General features: G+C 39.1%; 1 protein-coding gene across 1 annotated transcript in view; it reads right to left on the bottom strand.

Moving 5' to 3' along the window:
* ppp4r4 (protein phosphatase 4, regulatory subunit 4) overlaps positions 1-20,668 on the bottom strand; it is a 37,174-nt gene extending 16,506 nt beyond the window's left edge. Inside the window, exons 1-2 of the mRNA XM_082148374.1 lie at positions 19,697-20,668; positions 18,615-18,688 (exon numbers count right to left, since the gene is read on the bottom strand). Of these exons, the coding sequence (XP_082004500.1) occupies positions 18,615-18,688; positions 19,697-19,801 (179 nt within the window). The 5' untranslated portion in view covers positions 19,802-20,668. The remainder of the gene's footprint in view (positions 1-18,614; positions 18,689-19,696) is intronic.
* Positions 20,669-21,847: the final 1,179 nt, after the last annotated feature.

The raw sequence follows: 21,847 nt of genomic DNA, 5'->3' as shown, positions 1-21,847 counted from the left end.
TATGACACATCTTCTAGTACAGATTCTCCGGATCAAAACACAGAAGAAGCTGAAACAAGTGATAGAAAATTGCTCACTCAAATGTAAAATAATGTGATATCAAACATTAAACAGCTTGTAAATCAAAACTGCTTAATGTTTCCAAATGAAATGAAGCATAGGCCTAACCCATGAAGAGAAAACGACTGTGAAGCTTTGGAGGTGTTGGACTCGATCTACTCCACCTGTGTTTTGATCATCGTTCTGAATCTGATCAAGGCGTAGTCTTTTACAAAAATGTGATTTTCTCAACTATTTTGTTTAAAATGTTGCCTTTCTTTATGAAACTTACTGACATTCAAGTGTCGATAAAAAGGATGCATAAAGTAGAGTTAAAGGTATTTTTCAAGTATAAAAAACTTGTAGTATAAAACTACTAAACTTGTAGTATAAAACTACTAAACTAGTAGTTTACTGAGAGTACATTAAAAGAAAACTTGTAGTATAAAACTACTAAACTAGTAGTTTACTGAGAGTATACTTCAAAGTTGCTACAAGTATTAAAATAGTAAACTACTAGTATAAAACTACTAAACTCGTTGTTGTTTTTGGAGCTCTATCGATTTGATTTATAATTCTTGATTTTTCTCTTTAAACTCGCTTACAACGAACATTTTCTACTTTTCCTCACTGAGAAGCACTACTGCTCAAACCTCATAGTTACAAGCCTATTAGTGATCCAACGCTGCATACTCTTAAAGGTTACGTCCGTGGATCACGGCTACACGCGTCTTCTCCACACTCACTTACAAACAAACATTTTTTTTTTTTTGGCCTATCGTGCGTCTACTCTACACCCCTACCACTAAAAAAAGAAAAGAAAAAAAAACTCATAGTTACAACGCGCACTGTTGAGCAGACGCGTCTCAAGCCTATTAGTGATCCAACGCTGCATACTCTTAAAGGTTACGTCCGTGGATCACGGCTGAATGCGTCTTCTCCACACTCACTTACAAACAAAAAATGTTTTCGCCTATCGTGCGTCTACTCTGCACCCCTACCACTAAAAAAAAACAAAAAAAAAAAACCTCATAGTTACAACGCGGACTGTTGAGCAGACGCGTCTCAAGCCTATTAGTGATCCAACGCTGCATACTCTTAAAGGTTACGTCCGTGGATCACGGCTGAACGCGTCTTCTCCACACTCACTTACAAACAAACATCTTTTTTTTCTCGCCTATCGTGCGTCTACTCCACACCCCTACCACAAAAAAAAAAAAAAAAAAACGGATTATATCCAAGACTTCAGTCATAAATTAGTATTAATATTGATAGCATCACTGGTAGTTTCGTTGCTAACTCACTGTCCATCTGTTAAAATGGCGAATATATCAGATGTAAGTAGTCTACCTTTTGGTGCAGGTGAGGACACATTTGAGCTGCACACACTGCAGTCTGAGCTGGAAGCTGTTGAGAAACAGATCCACGACCTTTTATTGAGACAGGCCGAGCTGAGAGACCGGTGTTTGGCTCTTGAAACATCACGCGCCGATGCACACAAATCAATGTTTAACGTTACTAACCCGCTGACTCCGACCGCGTCTACTCGCGATCAGCCATGGTCTCGTTCACTCCGGCTCCAACACGCCACCACGAAGCCTGGGTGGTTCCGCAGCGGAAGACGCGAGTCAGGTTTAGACCAAGACTTTCTCCGACCCTCCCGGTTTTCGAGTTATCCACACAAAACCGCTTCTCTCCTCTACGCGAAACAGAACGCGATGCTGTGATCATCGACGATTCCATCGTTCGGCACGTACACGCTACGTTAGGTAAAAGTAAGGTGCACAGTCACTGCTTTCCTGGTGCTCGTGTTTCTGAAATCGCTGCTCGCGTTCCCGAGATCCTGAACGGTGACCAGCGCGTCGGAACTGTGGTCCTGCACGCGGGAGTGAACGACATTAGGCTGCGCCAGACGGAGATTCTGAAGAAAGACTTCAGGAATCTGATCGATACGGTACGCAGCACATCACCTGAAACAACGATCATTGTGTCAGGACCGCTTCCCACGTACCAATTAGGGCATGAAAAGTTCAGCAGATTATTTGCGCTAAATGAATGGTTAATGTCATGGTGCAATGAGCAGAAACTGCTCTTTGTAAATAATTGGAATCTGTTTTGGGAGCGTCCTAGGCTTTTCCGTGCTGATGGCTTACACCCAAGCAGATTCGGAGCGGATCTTCTGTCGGATAACATCTCCAAAATGTTAAATACCCTTTGACTAGTAACCAAAAGTCCAAATCATAGTCTCTGCTGCACCAATTTAACTGATATAAATACTAGTGTAGAACATTGCATAGAAACCGTGTCTATTCCTCGTTTAGTGAGATCAAATAATAAATCTACTGCAGGATCTAGGAAAAATCTAATTGTTATTAAAACAGAAAATGTTGCTATTAGTAAACAAAAACTATTTCTAAAGCTAGGTCTTCTAAACATTAGATCACTCACACCTAAGGCAGTTATTGTAAATTAAATAGTCACAGATAATAGCTTCGATGTACTTTGCCTTACTGAAACCTGGCTTAAACCAAATGATTATTTCGGTATTAATGAGTCTACTCCTCCTGGATACTGTTATAAACATGAGCCCCGTCTGATTGGTCGTGGCGGCGGTGTTGCAACCATTTATAGAGATATTCTAAATGTTACTCAGAAAACGGGTTATAAGTTTATTTCATTTGAAGTACTTGTACTAAATGTTACGCTCTTAGATGTTAGAAAAACATCCCTATTATCTCTAGCCTTGGCTACCGTATATAGACCGCCAGGGCCTTACGCTGATTTCCTAAAAGAGTTTGCAGATTTTCTCTCAGACCTATTAGTCAATGTCGATAAAGCATTAATTGTTGGAGATTTTAACATACACGTAGATAATCCAAATGATGCGTTAGGAGCTGCGTTTACAGATTTATTAAATTCATTTGAGGTCAAGCAAAACGTCACCGGACCAACACATCGTCTTAATCATACACTCGATTTAATTATATCACATGGAACCGATCCAACCGATATAGATATCATTCCACAAAGTGATGAAGTCACTGATCACTACATGGTAACTTGCATATTACGTACTGCTGTAATATGTCATGCGGCGTCGCGTTATCAACCAGGCAGAACAATCCTCCCATCCACCATAGATAATTTCTCAAATTGCTTATCTAATCTGTCTCAGCTGCTGCCCGAACCCAAACAAACAGATGAACTAGAAGAACTAACTAGCACTATGAGCACCATTCTCTCTAGAACATTGGATGTGGTTGCACCTATTAAATTAAAAAAGGTCAGAGAGAAAAATAAAGCACCATGGTACAATAATACTACGCATGGTTTAAAGAGAGAAACCCGTATTTTAGAGCGCAAATGGAACTAATTTGGCAAACTAATTTAGAGGTCTTTAGAATCGCGTGGAAAGACAGTATGTCACGTTATAAAAAGGCCCTAAAAGCGGCCAGGGCTGAGCACCTCCGCAAACTAATAGAAAACAACCAAAACAATCCAAGGTTTTTATTTAACACCGTGGCTAGACTAACAAATAAACAGACGTCACCCGAACAAAATATCCTGTTACAGTTCAGGAGTAATGATTTCATGAACTTCTTCACTGAGAAAATAGAAAGCATCAGAACCACAATTGTAAACGTTCAATCTTCAATTGCGCCTTATAATTCAGCTTCAATTATCACCCCACAAGAACAATTACAGTGCTTTACAACTATAGAACAAAAAGAGTTAAATAAACTTATCACTTCATCTAAAACAACAACATGTTTATTAGATCCTATACCAACTAAACTACTGAAAGAAGTGTTACCTGTAGTGGAAGAGCCTCTCCTCAATATTATTAACTCGTCTTTATCTTTAGGTCATGTTCCAAGAACATTTAAACTGGCAGTTATAAAACCTCTCATTAAGAAACCACAATTAGATCATAATAATCTAGCAAATTATAGACCCATTTCAAATCTTCCATTTATGTCTAAAATATTAGAAAAAGTGGTGTCCGCTCAACTGGACTCTTTCTTGCAACAAAATGATATCTATGAAAAGTTTCAGTCTGGATTCAGACCGCATCATAGCACTGAAACTGCGCTCGTTAAAATCACAAATGATTTAATTTTAGCTTCTGACCAAGGCTGTATCTCAATACTAGTTTTACTTGATCTTAGTGCTGCGTTCGATACTATAGATCATACATTACTCTTAGATCGACTACAAAATTATACTGGTGTTCAAGGACAAGCACTAAGCTGGTTCAAATCATACCTATCTGACCGCTACCATTTTGTCTATTTAAATGGAGAAAAATCGACCATAACTCCAGTAAACTATGGAGTGCCGCAGGGATCTGTGTTAGGCCCTCTGTTATTCTCAATATATATGATGCCACTTGGAAATATTATAAGGAAACATGGAATTAGTTTCCATTGTTATGCTGATGACACTCAAATATATTTTATCATCTACAGTAAAAGACCTGGGTGTTATACTCGATTGCAACCTGTCTTTTGAAAATCATATTTCATATGTTACAAAAACAGCCTTTTTCCACCTTAGAAACATTGCTAAGTTACGTAATATGCTATCAGTTTCTGATGCAGAAAAGTTAGTTCATGCATTCATGACCTCGAGACTGGATTACTGTAATGCTTTATTAGCTGGTTGTCCTGCATCCTCAATAAACAAGCTACAGTTAGTCCAAAATGCCGCCGCTAGAGTTCTTACGAGATCAAGAAAATATGATCATATAACACCGATTTTATCATCACTGCATTGGTTACCTATAAAGCTCCGTATTAATTATAAGGTATTGCTACTGACTTATAAAGCCCTAAACGGCTTAGCTCCAGTCTATTTAACGGATCTTCTATCGCCCTATAATCCATCGCGCTCTTTAAGATCACTAAATTCAAGGCTTTTGGTCATACCTAGGATATCCAGAACCACCAAAGAAGGGAGAGCATTTTCACATTTGGCTCCAAAACTCTGGAATAGTCTTCCTGATACTGTTCGTTGCTCAGACTCGCTCTCCCAGTTTAAAACTAGATTAAAGTCGCATCTCTTCAGCCAGGCATTCATATAATATTTTTAATCTTACAGTTCAAACTACAATCCGGCCTCTAGCTCATAAATGCCAGAGGAGAACTAGCCCCCGACTGAGCCTGGGTTCTCCCAAGGTTTTTTTTCTCCATTAGGTCACCTGATGGAGTTTTAGGACGCCATTAGGTCACTTGATGGAGTTTTTCGGTTCCTTGCCACTTTTGCCTTTGGCTTGCTCAGTTGGGGATATTTTGGGGATATTTAATTGAATTTTATGAATCAATAAATTCCTCTTGAAACAAACTTTGTTGTATTATTTTAATTTAATACTGTGAAGCTGTTTTGATACAATCTGTATTGTGTAAAGCGCTATACAAATAAACTTGACTTGACTTGACTTGACTAGTATACTCATAAGTTCACTTGCAGTACAAATGAGAATCATAATTATGAACTAGTTGTGCACTTAAAGTTTACTACTGTTACACATATAGTACACTTAAACATATACTTTTATATACTTCAAGTGGGCCAATTTAGTCCCAAGCGGTATTAAAATAGTACACTTACAAGTTTACTACTAGTACATATTGACATTAGTATACTTAGTACATAAAGTATACTTAAAAATATACTTGAACATTACTACATTACTCATAAAATGAACTTGAGGTATACTTTTTTTTTCGCAAGGGCCCTTAAATTTTTCACTCTTTGTTATATTGCAGCCATTTGCTAAAATCATTTAAGTTCTTTTTTTTTCCTCATTATTGTACATATTGTACCCCATATTGACAGAAAAACACAGAATTGTTGACATTTTTGCACATTTATTAAAAAAGAAAAACTGAAATATCACATGGTCCTAAGTATTCAGACCCTTTGCTCAGTATTTAGTAGAAGCACCCTTTTGATCTAATACAGCCATGAGTCTTTTTGAGAAAGATGCATCAAGTTTTTCACACCTGGATTTGGGTATCCTTTGCCATTCCTCCTTGCAGATCCTCTCCAGTTCTGTCAGGTTGGATGGTAAACGTTGGTGGACAGCCATTTTCAGGTCTCTCCAGAGATGCTCAATTGGGTTTAAGTCAGGGCTCTGGCTGGGCCATTCAAGAAAAGTCACGGAGTTGTTGTGAAGCCACTCCTTCGTTATTTTAGCTGCGTGCTTAGGGTCATTGTCTTGTTGGAAGGTGAACCTTCGGCCCAGTCTGAGGTCCAGAGCACTCTGGAGAAGGTTTTCGTCCAGGATATCCCTGTACTTGGACGCATTCATCTTTCCCTCGATTGCAACCAGTCGTCCTGTCCCTGCAGCTGAAAAACACCCCCACAGCATGATGCTGCCACCACCATGCTTCACTGTTGAGACTGTATTGGACAGGTGATGAGCAGTGCCTGGTTTTCTCCACACATACCGCATAGAATTAAGGCCAAAAAGTTATATCTTGGTCTCATCAGACCAGATAATCTTATTTATCACCATCTTGGAGTCCTTCAGGTGTGCTTTCATGTGTCTTGCACTGAGGAGAGGCTTCCGTCGGGCCACTCTGCCATAAAGCCCCGACTGGTGGATGGCTGCAGTGATGGTTGACTTACTACAACTTTCTCCCATCTCCCGACTGCATCTCTGGAGCTCAGCCACAGTGATCTTTGGGTTCTTCTTTACCTCTCTCACCAAGGCTCTTCTCCCCCGATAGCTCAGTTTGGCCGGACGGCCAGCTCTAGGAAGGGTTCTGGTCGTCCCCAACGTCTTCCATTTAAGGATTATGGAGGCCACTGTGCTCTTAGGAACCTTAAGTGAAGCAGACATTTTTTTGTAACCTTGGCCAGATCTGTGCCTTGCCACAATTCTGTCTCTGAGCTCTTCAGGCAGTTCCTTTGACCTCATGATTCTCATTTGCTCTGACATGCACTGTGAGCTGTAAGGTCTTATATAGACAGGTGTGTGGCTTTCATAATCAAGTCCAATAAGTATAATCAATCACAGCTGGACTCAAATGAAGGTGTAGAACCATCTCAAGGATGATCAGAAGAAATGGACAGCACCTGAGTTAAATATATGAGTGTCACAGCAAAGGGTCTGAATACTTAGGACCATGTGATATTTCAGTTTTTCTTTTTTAATAAATGTGCAAAAATGTCAACAATTCTGTGTTTTTCTGTCAATATGGGGTGCTGTGTGTACAATAATGAGGAAAAAAAATGAACTTAAATGACTGCAATATAACAAAGAGTGAAAAATTGAAGGGGGTCTGAATACTTTCCATACCCACTGTATGTTTTCCCCTGTCTCAAATCAAGCCGTTCGATTTTGTGACGTCACAAAATCGACGCCCCTCCCACGATTGTTGATTGACAGCATCGTTTCAACACAGACCCGCCCTCGCTCGTGAGCGAGCTGTCTATCATAGTCCACGCGGTCATTGTTGATACGCTGGAGCACTGTCTATGAGCAGAATGGCATCTAAGCAATTGTGGTGTTCTGTTCTTGGGTGTAATAAGGAACACAGCAGTCATTTTGATGTTCCTAAATCCGAACCGCTGAAGACGCAGTGGCTGAGTTTGTTTTCGAAGGGAATATTCCCCACGATCAACAGAAATGCTTTCATGTTTTCGTGAATCATTTCCCACACCAGACTGCTTTACAAACGAGGTCAGTATAAAGCTGGTTTTGCTAAGAAGCTGCTCCTGAAAAAAGGATCGGTACCAACTATTCGTGTTCCTGCTGCACCTCCAGAAGAACTGAAGTGAGTGTAACGTTTTATTAACCTTTATATTAATATTTATATTAATCTTTGCAAATCGCTTGCTGCACGCTTCACGATGAATGCGGCTGTTTATACTCAGGGTACATTACGGCATGTTTTCTATGTACGACGTTCTCAATATAATTCATAATCCCACGTTTATAATGAACAACGCGTTATGGTTATTGTGTTATGGTTATTACAAAGTGTACGCACAGAACAGAGGGGCTGGGTGAGCAAAGCTCATTATCATTTAAAGACACATGCACTTAAACGCGTGCTGAAAACAGAGCTGTTTTTGACCAGGTAAAATGAGTGTTTTCTTACAATACTAATGAGAATTTTTAATTAAAGTATATTACAAACTTTTAATTTAGACACTAAAGAATCATATTAGCTTGTACAAAAATGGCATTATATGACCCCTTTAAGATATATATTATGATGTTTGTAATAATGTTGCTTTGCTTACTGCAATTCTTTAGTTCAGCAAAATAGAAAATTCTGTCATCATTTACTCACCCTCATGTCATTCTAAACCCCCAAAAACTTCGAAACTTTTAATGAAACCTGAGACTTTTCAGTCACTCCATTGAAAGTCCAGGTAACCAAAACTTAGAAGATCTAAAAAGGTCAGTGCCCGGTTGCATAAAGCACCTTAAGTTTTTCCCTTAAGTATGATACTTAAGGGGCGATTTCCCCTTACCAAAGAGAATTACTTAAGTGTGTTGCATATAATCTCTTAAACGGTTCTCTTAGGTAAGGGAAACATTTAAGTGTTTCACGACAGCGATCCTGGATTTACGTTATAAAAGTCTGTTGTTGCCATAGATACGCAAAACACTAATACTACACTTTCGCAGTTTCATCAAATAAAGTAGGCTGGGATATCGGAATGGACAAAGAAAACAAAAAAGAAAGAAAAATTGGACAGAGGAGGAGACATGCATTCTTCTTGACGAATATGGTCAAAGGAAAACAATTTTTGACCGTTGCGTTTAATTGACGGGAAATTTTTCATTGCTAAGATGGTCCAAAGGGTTCTCCCTATACATAAAAATTATTCTTGGCACATAATGATCTTCAGCTGGTTCCATAAATTCAGCCATGTCGTCTTATTTTTGTCCGACTTATTTTTGTCATAACTTAAGGTTACGATTTCCAAACCTTAAGTTATACTTAGGGAAATGACCGTTAAGGGGTTTTATGCAACACTTAACGCTTTTTAAGGGATTACTTAAGTGAAAAAACAGTGTTTAAGGGAAATTCTAAGTGTTTATGACGTTTCACTTAAAGAAACCCTTAAATAACACTTAAGGGTTTTTTTTTCTGCAACACCCTTAGGTTTAAGGGAAACATAAGGGAGAACTTAAGGGAAAATTACACTTAAGGTGCTTTATGCAACCGGGCACAGGTGTGTTGAATGCTGCTGAAAATTATGTCGTAATTGTACAATTAAAAATGAGGCCCTTACGGACTCATTTTTGTAGAGGTATTACTAAATTTCTAATTCATCAGAAAGTCACTTTTTTGGGGGCATCTATCTATCTATCTATCTATCTATAAATTACAGAAACGTCTGTCTGTCTGTCTGTCTGTCTGTTATTCGCATATCTCTCGAACCGTTAGTCCGATGGATTTCAAACTTGACAGGTGTCTCGCTACAGGCACGAGTAAGTGCAGCGCCAAGTTTGACGTTGTTTGGATTAGGAATGCTAAAGATATCGTTAAATATATCGGTAAAAGAAGCACTTAGAAGGTTGTGATTTAAAAATAAACATTCTGACATAAACACTCTGTCAGCTACACTGTTTACTTCTGAATATTATAGTTTGGTTCCAAAACGTGATAAATCCATTTTGATTAATTTGAGTACAAATGTGTTTTCTTTACCAAGAAAGAGGCAAGATGAAAACCACTATTTTCTGTTTCAAACTTTCACATAGCATCTTTAGGTTATAATAAAATAAAAATTCAAATCCAGATTTTGATTTTCAAAGATTTATTATAAAAACGGATTATTTTCCCCCAAAAATGAAATAAATTCATGACACTTTTATTCCAAAATGCAATTAATCCATTTAATCAATATAAAAGTTATTTTTCATATTGAAACTGTTGAAAATACACAACAAGTAAGTTGATCCACATGACAGCCTCTGAACTCGGTCAATACTAATCTTATAGGGGCTATACAGGCACTGGAGGACTAAAATACATTCAATCAGCCATCGCTAAGAAATACCTCCTGAACTTTTTTGACGGCGATCAGCTGTGAAATGGCTTGGTCCTGCTCGGTTTTCGTTGACTTTGAGTACAAGAATTGAAAGTTTTTTAAAAGATCCTCTAGGGTTAAAGCTGCAGTAGGTAACTTTTGTAAAAATTTATTTTTTATATATTTGTTAAAACTGTCATTATGTCCTGACAGTAGAATATGAGACAGATAATCTGTGAAAAAATCAAGCTCCTCTGGCTCCTCCCAGTGGTCCTATTGCCATTTGCAGAAATACACCGCTCCTGGTCAGAAACAACCAATCAGAGCCAGGAGGAATGTCTTAGCAGTGCCAATCAAGCTTGTGTACGCCCTGATCACACCCCTCTCTTGCACAGCGCGTATCGTCCGTCGTTCAAAAATAAGATTGCCGGTGTGCCGCAGCTGTGCTAATGGCGGACAAACAACCAAAACTGCCAATTTCTCGAGTGGCACCTGCTCATACAACAAAGACAGGTAAAAGGAAAAAGACCGATGACGATAAACAAGCCCGTCGGAGCCCATTGACTCGGTGTCAAAACTCTAGCCGCATAACATACAGATACAATGTCACGCAATGTGCAAGCAACAATTGAAACCTGCTAATTCACTGGCTTGTCATGTTGCTGAAATAATGTACTAGCAAACCTTCTTTAGCATTACATATCGCTAGAATAATTACTTGCATACTGTAACGTTAGTTACCGTTATATTATCTTACTAGCTATTTATAACTTATAGAAAGAGTGCAACGTTATAAAGTTACATTACATTTATTGCAAAATACGTAATGATTTGAGGACCAAGTTTGTAGTCAAAGTATGGGCAGGGCATAGTCAATGTAAAGCATTGTTGATGTTTCGTCCCTACCAGTGAATGTGCCATAACTGTTTATCCGCCGTCATCGGTGGCCCTGCTTACTAGCTTGTGCATTCACGGCAGGCTCCGTTGTGGGGAGGGCTGTAGCGCAGTAGAGAGCACGGGGGAGTGACCTGTAAGTTGTGCTTGTTAAAATTTTCAGGCTAAGTCAACGTTTTCTAAAAACTCCCTAATGCAGCTTTAACGTGTCAGCGTGACAGAAGTTTGATGCTGTCGTGTGAGAACAAGCAACAGTCGGCATCTCATCTTCTTAATCTCCTCACGTAAATGATTAGATTTCGATGGCGTACGTTTCTTCCCTACGGCAGAAACCACCACAGGTTCATCAATGCCGTCAAATGTATTCATTTTTTTGTTTGTTTGTTGATCAAAAAGTACAAAGTAGATAAGGAAAACTAGGATGCCGGGTGTAAGCGCCGCCGTTACTGTTTACAATTCGTGGAATGGTGCGCTGTGATTGGTTGAGCGGATTTATCGCATTCTGCAGAGAAAGGAGACTGGCGTTTGTCACGGTTTGGAAAGAAAGGGAGAAAACATGACAGAATAACACGGCGGATATCGCATTTTAAGTAAGATTAAAAATTGACTTTTCAATACCGACCCAATACAGATTTTTGCGGGAACAATTTTTTTTTTGAAAAATGCCGTTTATCGCGTTTTGGAACCAAACTCTTCATTTTATTCACTGCCATCATCTGTAGTAACCTATTCACAAACTGTTTGCTCTAGAGTAGCATTTTTTCGGAGTTCACTGTGTAACCTGCTCCCTGAATCATCAAGTTCACTGCCTGCTCCCTGAATCGTCGCCTGCTCACTGAATCGTTGAGTTCACTGTGTGGCCTGCTCCCTGAATCATCAAGTTCACTGTAGCCTGCTCCCTGAATCGTCGCCTGCTCCCTGAATCGTCAAGTTCACTGTAGCCTGCTCCCTGAATCGTCGCCTGCTCCCTGAATCGTCAAGTTCACTGTAGCCTGCTCCCTGAATCGTTGAGTTCACTGTGTAGCCTGCTCCCTGAATCGTCAAGTTCACTGTAGCCTGCTCCCTGAATCGTTGCACTTATTCATTTGTGGATGTTAAATGAATCTGTAAGTCACCTACGCCTATTCAATGCCTTCACAGTCTCTTTCACGGGCATCATTTGTAGTAGCCTATTCACAAACTGTTTGCTCAAGCATAGCGTTTCTTGGAGTTCACTGTGTGCTTTCTACCATGCACAAATAAAAATGTCACTGAACTTTTGCTGTGTAATTGTAACAATGAGCACTCAAACACACTAAACCAACAATTACTAAAAACACACACAAAAACTGATTTTGCACGGGCATTTTGCACTAGTTATTTAAAAGTGTAAATCTCCTTGTCCACACAAACTTTTTGCAATGTTTTTGTTCCAAAAATCTACAAGATGTTTTCTCCTTTGGAACAATGGGTAACCATGGTAACCAAGATTTTTCACGGGTTTCCTTGCTGGCTGCATAAATAGGGAAATTAGAGATTTTTTTTATTTATTTATAAGGACAATTATTCAATCCCAATCTTCATATGCAGGGTCAAGACTAAGACTGAAAGGCGTTGCTTGATGACGCCATGAATGAGCGTGGATTTTCATGAATTAGAGACCTTCACAGCAGATGGAAAGCAATCCAATGAGACTCATTATTGGCCGACGCTGTTCACATGAGCACCATGATGTATGCGAGTGATGCTGACGCAGGAGCTGGCCAATAATGAGCCGGCGTTCTGACGTAGAACCTGGAAGCACAAAAAGTATTCTTGTCGCACTTCTAACATTAAGGTTTAACCATTGTATCACATGGACTATTATAACAATGTCTTTATTACCTTTCTGGGCCTTGAAAGTTGCAATGACGCTGCTGGCTATGGCTGGTTAAAAAACCTCTTGGATTTAATAAAAAATGTATTAATTTGTGTTCCGAAGATGAACGAAGGTCTTACGGGTTTGGAACGACATGAGGGTGAGTAATTAATGACAGAAATGTAAATTTGGGATTCAGTAAGTACACAAGTCAAAAAAATTCCAAACATTTTTCTAGTGGTTTTTGGATATTTTTGTAAATTTATGTTTGCTTTTTTTCACTAGTTTTATTGCATGTATATGAGCTTTCTTTGTACTGGTTCAAACTTTGTTTCATTTGTTCAGGAAGCACTTCTTTCCTACTGTAGCAAATGATGCTCTGAGTTGCGTGCTTGCCATCTGTTGATCACAATGGTCTTTGATGTGAAACCAAAGCCTTTTTGTATGTTGCTCAGCATTGGAGTGTCTGCTAAATGCCTCTGATGTAAATGCTTTAAGTGCCAGTGAACTACTGCTGTGCCCAGCATTGAAGCTTCACTGAGTGATAAAACTTGTGATTTTTCCTTTAAGGTCCATTATCTTGTCTCCAGCAGTCAATATGAAGAGCTTCTTTAAAGGTTCTTTAAAAGAGTTGACAAAAAACTCTTCAAAGGTGCACAAAATCATTTTACCCACTTTAGACCTAGTTTTAGACCTAGACTTGAATACTTTTGACAGAAATTATGTACAGTCACTCCAGCCATACTCCAGCCATATCAGTAGCTTAAAAAAAAAAAAATAATACATTAAAAATAAGCTACTTTATTCTAAATAGGCGGCTCACCCCCTCATAGTGGCCACCATTATCATTCTAACAATTCAAAAATGCGCTAATACTGTAAACCTTTTCACCAATACATGTCAGTAAGTTCAAAAACATTTGGTTGATTAGGAAGAAAAGAGAGCACAACATAGCCATGAAAATAACAATTTTTAGTGCACCTTCTATTTTCTTTTTAAACAATCTTGCCATTTTATTTTGGATGAAATGTGCAAGTGATGTAGCCATAAAGGTGAAGAAAATGCCAACATCATGTTCTGATTATATATAGAACCATTGTGCTGTAGTTGTTTCTACCATTGAAGCAGAACCCTCTGAAGCTTAGTCCAGCTGAACCTCCCAGACGTCCTTCTCCGTCTGAACACTCCCATGTCTATCAGTCTCTCGTGTGTACTGTTGTTCTAAATAATGAACTATAAACAGGTATTCATTACTTTTTCAGGGATAAGTTGTCCTTCTGTGTCCTTTGTTGTTAGAGGGTTATTTAATAACCAAGAAACAGCCTGACCTGCTGCCAAGTTTGTCTAAAGGGAGTAATGTGGTCATGCTTTGTGCACTTCTTGAATATGGTCAATAATGTGCAGCACCTTAGCAATGCCTGTGTTTATACACTAAACGACAGAGGTACCACGCAGAGAGAGAAGCAGCTGGCATCTACAGGAGGATGAAAGAGATAACCAGTTAAAGACCAGGTGCTGAATGGTTTGGAAACACAATCCCACTGCCGTGAGCCTCGAGTCTCTGTTTGTTCCGGACAGGTCCTAGCTGGAAAGTGGTCAGAAAGTAAAAAGAGCTACGCTCGCATTTGTAATTAGATTTCCCTGGTGAGTGAATGATATCCAATGGCCTAAACCCAGAAGAACATTTAATGAATTTAGAAGTTCCTTTTTCATAGCTCAAGAGAGTTAATGGAGATCTCTGATATGTTTCTTCTAAAATGAATAGAAAAATAGAAACAAATGAGGTAATTGTTAACATACTCAATGGAGCTATAAAATTGAATGAATAGAGCAAAATAAATAAAGAAATATCACTGGCTTGGATCATTTGATTTTGGAAGAATCTGGTGAGGAATGTTGGAATTCTTATCAAAAAATCTCTGACTGCTTATCAGAGTTTGGCAAATCTGAATTCCTAGAGGAGGAGACAAATGTGAGATTACATTGGTACATTTCTAAGAAGAAAATATAAAAACCAAAAATATCTCCATTCGCTCTCCATTTAATATCTTTGCTAGCTAGGAGAAATAATTGAATTATCTCATTTTACAATCTTCCTTTCCTATGGGGTGGTTATCTGACAAAATATGTTTAGAAAGGCCTATTTTGGAAAGGAAACTGTGAAACAATTCACATCAAACCCCAGCTGAGCTCACGTAGTTGGGAGAGAGCGTAAGTACGAAGCCCCTAAACAGTGGTGGAAAGAAATATGAGAAAAAAGTAAATGCTTTTGCGTTCTCTCGCAAAACGTTTTGCATTCCCCCGAGAAACTTCATTCACTCGTAAACCTTTTGAGCTCTTTGCGAGCGAACACAAAGTTTCTCAGCGGAATGCTACCGTTTTTGCAAGGGAACGCAAAGTTCCTCGGGGAAACACAAAACATTTGCGAGAGAACGCATAAGCATTGACAAAAAAAATTATTTTTTTCATTCACCGTACGAAAGAGCTCGAGCAGACAACACAGTGGCAAAAAGTGGCACACGGTTTGATTTCTCCCCCACCAAAAGAAATGAGTCGGCAGTTGATTGTTGAGCCAGCAGGACTGTAATGAAACCTAAACAAAGCCCACTTAGCAATTAGTTTACAACTGGCAGCCTCTCTAATCCTTCCAACCCCAACAGGGCCAATGATGATGCTGGGGGAAAAAAAGTGAAGACCACAGGCTGTGTGCAGTCTGGCTGTGAACAAACATTTCATTCCCTACATTTTCAAAAGAATAACACTTTCTTTTCAATTGTGCACATCCTTCATTCCATAATACTGTTGTATCTGGAGTATCAATGTTTTGAAGATTGACCAATTCACGTACATACACAAAAAATGCTTTTAGAACCCGATAGTGTAGTTCTACCAGCAGTGCTAACAGGGCCATGGTAACCAAACCTTTGGAATATACAATGCCCTAAGAAGAAACAAGTCCTGACTCCTGACAAACAACAAAAATCATGTCCTAAAACCCTGCAGACTCATCAGTTTGACTCTCAGAAAGAGCATTGACGCATGCGATGCTGCTCCTGACATCAGCACACCAGAATGAAAAAATCTCTCACTCACTGTATCTTAAAGCGGGTCAGCAGAACCTAGACTTTCAGAGTGTTTACCTATTACTCAAACTGTCACTGAAATGCACAATTCCAGAGTTTTATAATCTTTCATATTGTTGCAGCATAGAGTATACATATTTGTGAATTATTAACTACATACAATATTTTTTTTCAAACTGTGCCTCTTGTAAATGATAACAAGTTCACCTTTAGTTTAGAAGTTCTGCTTGAGGGTGAAAAAGTTCCCCATGCAGATTTCACTCGTGTTCAAGTTGGCCATGCAAATTCGCAGCACTGACCAACAGACAGCTGCTCGGTTTGAAAGTGTGTTCTGTGTGACAATGGATTTTTCTGAAATACTGCTAATGTGACTGCACCTTAATGCTTAAAAATTACTTTGATCAAAACTCAAATTCAAATTAAATACAAAAATGAAATAACATAACATTTTATGCTACTGAAGTTAACCTGACAGTATGCAAGGCATTTAAAATATAAAAGATTAATAACAATATCATGACATTAGGCCTCATGTTAGCCTGACAGTTGACTCAGCAGTTACTTGATTATCAAGGTGGATTATTCAAGCAAACAATTACATTGTTGTCACAGAAGACAAACAACTTGACGCTATTAATGAATTAAGTGGATCAACAACTGTGTTGATACACTGAAATATGATTTTGGTTTATATAATACAAAATAAACATCCTAAAGTTTGCAAAATGCTAAAAATGCCTCACTAAGATGGCACCATATTTGTGTAACCATAATCTATGAGGTGTCTACACATCAGAAACACCTCTTCTTTTAACCATTCATCCATTTCTTAACAAGCACTCTCTTCTCTGTCATCGTACAGATGCTCTGGCAGCCTGCTTTTACGTGCCAAATGACAACGAACAGGGGCAATTAAACTGTTCTCAGAACTAGTTTGCCACCCGAGGGAGTCGGGCTGTGGACCATTTAATTAGCACAGGCAAGGTGTAATGTAGAGTTTTATAGGTTAAAGAGGGACAATATCAGATCTTCCAAAAGAGGGAAGTGTCTGAGTTTTGGGTCCAAAAGCCTAACATGAAAGAGTTTTGGATATTTGGTCCAAGCGTTTTGGATATTTGGTCCAAGCGTTTTAGTTTTCATCTCTGCATAGAATGGAGGCATACATCATGTAACCAGATTACAGGTCAACTACAGCTATGTTGCTCTAGTACCGAGAAACCAATATATATATCATGAACTGGTGAACATGGCAGTTAGACTTTGACCCAAAAGTTGACTCCATAAATCACATTTCAAAAACAATGGTGCTCCAACTAGGCTCCTGTAGTGAAAATATGTCTTTATAATAACTATACTAACTCAGCATTCATGTAGCTCAAACAATAAAGCATGGCGATAGCAACATCAAGGTCATATGTTTGATTTCCAGGGAATGCAGGGACTGATAGGAATTTAGTCACTTAAGATAAAAATGACTGCCAAAAGAATTAATGCAAATGTACAAAGATATCAATATCAAGATGAATATATATTTTCAAGGACCTCTAAACATGATAGTTTATGTTGTCTAAACATTTCTCGTAATGCTGTTAAACAGGTATAAGAGCAACACAAGCAGACAATTACAATCTAGTCATTAAAATGGTCTCCTCTGATATAATATTTGTTTGGAATTTTGTAAACAGCTTGGAATATTCTTAAAATTGTCTTGACTAAAACTTCACAAGACAAAGTTTGACCCAAGCATGTCCATTTGCTAACTATAAATTCATGATATTGTAAGATGATTCTGGGAAAATCTGATCAAATTTGAACTCCGTTTCCCCAGTAATCAGCACCAGATCCATTCAACTTTAATGATCAGATAACACCATATCACTGCTAAACCTGCATCTGAGCGACAGTAACATGGAAACTTAAGAGTGGTGACTCCCCAAAGTCCTTCGAGATGAGCATGCCGTTAGTTAGCTCTGCCTACATATCAATGAGAGACCATTCAAGGGATCCATTATTCATAAGACTAGTACAGCGGCGATGACACTACCTGCCCTGACCCACTGAGCTGGATGTTCTGTGCCAGTCAGCAAGCATTGAGTTGTTGTTGTGCGGTCAGCTTACCCAGGATAAAGATTTGGCTAAACAGTTGTAGCCAACAATGCTGGCACAAGTAAACCGTTTCCAACCAAGTGTCAAGTGGAAAGAAAGAGCACTGAGCACAACTGACTTAGACAATCTGGGTTCCAGAGACTTAACTAATGATGCAAAACATGGAATAGAGAATAAACTTGCCAACCTTAGACGCCTCAGCTCCCTACCTGAGCATGAGATGATGTGGCTTGAGAGGTTGCAAGTTAGAATCTTTCTCAAGTGATAACTTGTTTTAATAAATAAAAATTGTAACTGGTTGTCAGTAAATTGTATATCAGTCAGTAATAATAGTGATAATAAAAAAATGTAAAAAATTTAATCACTGGAACAGAGATCAATGACTGAGACTAGAAGGATGGATAATATATAATGAACTATAAATTCTTAATGATCGTATAGTGAACAATTAATCCGTGCATGTGTTTAATATTTTTAATTAAACCTCACCTCTTTCATACATTTTAATGATGTAAAATGGTTACCTAAAAGTGTATTTACACATTTTTAGGGGTGCTGATTGCTGAGTTAGCAATTACAAATCAAAACCAACAAACCGAGCCATAAAAAATAATAATTTATTATAGTACCAGTGCCACAAATGGGTCATATTTTACCTGAGAAGGTAGACTGCTCGCTCTATGTCATTCAGATCTTCATCCACAGTGAGCTTGTCAATCTCTTCTGCAGTCTGCAAATGGGGGAAACAAGATCTGCACTTTACCAAACACACAGTGCTTTAATAAAGAAGGAAATAAAAGTTATTAGCATGAAATGTTGAGCATCTCCATTATAGCAAAGGCGAAGATTCTCAAAAGTAGTGTATCTTAAATAAAGAATGGCCAGGAATTGGGCAAGATTCCATTACAGATGACTCAGCCAAATATGTGAGGAGGCTTGCAGGGAGGCAGGATGCGAGGCATGAGGGACTGCGTGGGAAGAGATAGTGTGGGGGACGGGAGCCATGTGTAGGTGCCTAGTCTATTACTTTAGGGCTCTCAGAGCCACGATGCTTTTCTTTGGAACCTCCCCATTAAAAAAAGATAAGGGACAGAAAACACCCGCCCCCTCTGTAGGCGTTGCATTATTCCCGCATACGTGATGCTGAGAGATGAGGGAGTATCCATGCTTAACTTCACTGCTGCCAGGTACATGATTGCAGAGACCCACAACACGACGTTCACACAACTATACGCTGCTACCGCTGTACATGAAAGGATTTGAGGTAGCAATGGGAATAACGTTATGGTTTGAAGTGGAAATCCTCTATTCCGCAGTGGCGAGAACGAGGAGGCGAAGCAGTGATGCGGACAGCTGACAGAAACTGCGTCACTCAGCAGACTGAAGTGGGCAACCCCCGTCCACCCCAAAGGATGCTAGTACAGTTACTACTTCAAATAAAGATAATAGAGTGTACGACGCGATAATGTCGAAAGGTCGTGGCGCGCGCAACAAAATAAGCGAAAACGTCAAATAGCGTGAATGTTTTCTGTTTTAGTCTTTCCCTAAAGAAATCATCTGCAGCGTCCAAAAAAAAAAAAAAAAACTCCACTGTTTGACATAAGTGTTGAATCATTAAATGTCTAATTATCACGGTATTGTTTGGTAACGTTAAGCAGCCAATGAATATTATACGAAACAAATAGTTTAAAATGTAGTCATTTATTGACAGAAGAAAATGGTAGGCTATTATACATACCTTCAGGCTCCTGCGTATGGGTCTCTCGATGAAAGTAAGGTCCTGCAGGTCATCGATTTCTCCAAATAAACTGGACTGACTCGGTGTCATTTTCCTGACAAACATCTGTCCTAAGTGTCTTCGTCAATGTGTCAGACGCGGATGTCAAAGTCCTGTCATAATTGTGGCTCCTTGACAGTAAATGACTGATGTGATTTCTTTGATGAAGAGAGGATGGTCCTCCCACGACAAACGCGTCCCACTGGTAGCAAAGCTTGATCTAGCACTAATTTATTTGCGTGGTGTTCAATTGTTTGTGCAGTTTCTACACGCGCTTTCAGTAGACGCGCGTGCGCTGACGGCACATTGTAAGGGATTCCTGCGATAAAAGTGTTGCTAACTTTCCGAAAAAAAGGTGGATTTGATGTGCGTTTTCCAACTGGAGCAGCTCGAGACGTCGAATGCTTGTGGTCAGCGCGTGCTGATGATCAATAATAAAATCCTCCCCCCCGCTGATGGGAAAACAATTCAGATATGGCTGTTGTCATATGAAGAAGAGATGCCTGATATTCATGATGGGTGCTAAATGTAAGATCGCACAAACAGCAGCATATAGCGTGAACTACATTCGCAGTTTAACCCGGTCGCACATACCTGTTCACCTGCCTCCGTTAGCTCGCTAATGACACGACAACAAAGTTGGGAGGAAAAACGGCCTGTCGAAAAAGCTCCTCTCCAGAAAGCCGTGCATTTAGCCTATTTAATACTCATCTCAAGTAATCCTCTGTAAATCTAGCTCAAATGGTTAACGGATCATTTCATAAAAGCTACGTCTTTTATATTGTGGATGTGCTAGCAAGCAGGAATATTCAAACCACGCAAACGCACTGCACCAACTAAACAGGTTTCCATGGAGACAGCATGCCACAGCTCCTGAGCGGTTGGAACGTCAGAGCGTTGTCGTTGTGTCGAGGTTCGTCATCGAAATGGATTCAGAACAGCACAACTAATGGTTTCGACTGTTGTGTTGTAATTGATTACGTTCACTTACGGCATAATATTCTAAATATGGCTAATTCCGGGTAAACCTTCGGCTTAAAAGTGTGACGATTTAAAACCAGTGCCTACCACAGTAATTCAGGCTTACACATTTAACACACAGTGTGGTAACTTGGACACAGCATTTTTTTTAAGTCAAGTCAAGTATATTTGTATAGCGCTTTTCACAATACAGATTGTATCAAAGCAGCTTCACAGTATTAAATTAAAATAATACAACAAGGTTTGTTCAAGTGGAATTTATTGATTGATAAAATTAAATATCCCCAACTGAGCAAGCCAAAGGCAACAGTGGCAAGGAACCGAAAAACTCCATCAAGTGACCTAATGGTGTCCTAAAACTCCATCAGGTGACCTAATGGAGAGAAGAAAAAAAAACCTTGGGAGAACCCAGACTGGGGGCCAGTTCTCCTCTGGCATTTAACCACACTAAAACATTGTAAAAGTGAAAACTGCATTAATACAGCGTCTTAATGTTCACACTTGCGCTGAACTGCAGTTGCCTAATAGCCTACTGTGTTGAAATTACCACATTACAAAAAAACACAAAAAAAGTTTAATTTGCCACCCTTTTTTACTTTCCACAGTTTTTACATTTTATTTAAAGCTGGCACATGAAAATTGCTACATTTACCTTGTGTGAGTCATTAAAGTCACCATGAAAGCCCTCATCATTTTTAATCAATTTCTCTCCCTCTTGTAACAACATTTCTGATTACTGGCGCACGGTTAGGACAACCAGTCACTCACATGAGATCCCAGCAATAGCAAACCATAACGTTTTACTCAGATTATACATCACACTATGGAAAGAAAAGACTATCGCAACTTCTGTTTTATGCTGACTTAATTAACTGCAGTCTATGTTTGCAGTCCAGCTGTTAAACTGCAGGTGTATTTTAAAAATCATTTGCAGCATTTGACAGAACTTCAGTTATGTATTGTATCGATCTAAACTTGTATTTCACTGAACTATAACATTTTGTGTCCTAAACTGCAGCTGCATTACACTGAACTATATTTGCCCTGCGGTGAATGCAATTCAATTATGGGGAAGTCAAATCTGAACTGCAATTTTTCTACAGTTACACTACAGTGGACTTCAAGTACGCT

Source organism: Leuciscus leuciscus, assembly GCF_965113295.1.
Source record: "Leuciscus leuciscus genome assembly, chromosome: 19".
NCBI lineage: Eukaryota > Metazoa > Chordata > Actinopteri > Cypriniformes > Leuciscidae > Leuciscus > Leuciscus leuciscus.
The sequence above is the reverse complement of the archived record's forward strand: the minus strand, read 5'-3'. Positions and strand labels throughout refer to the sequence as shown.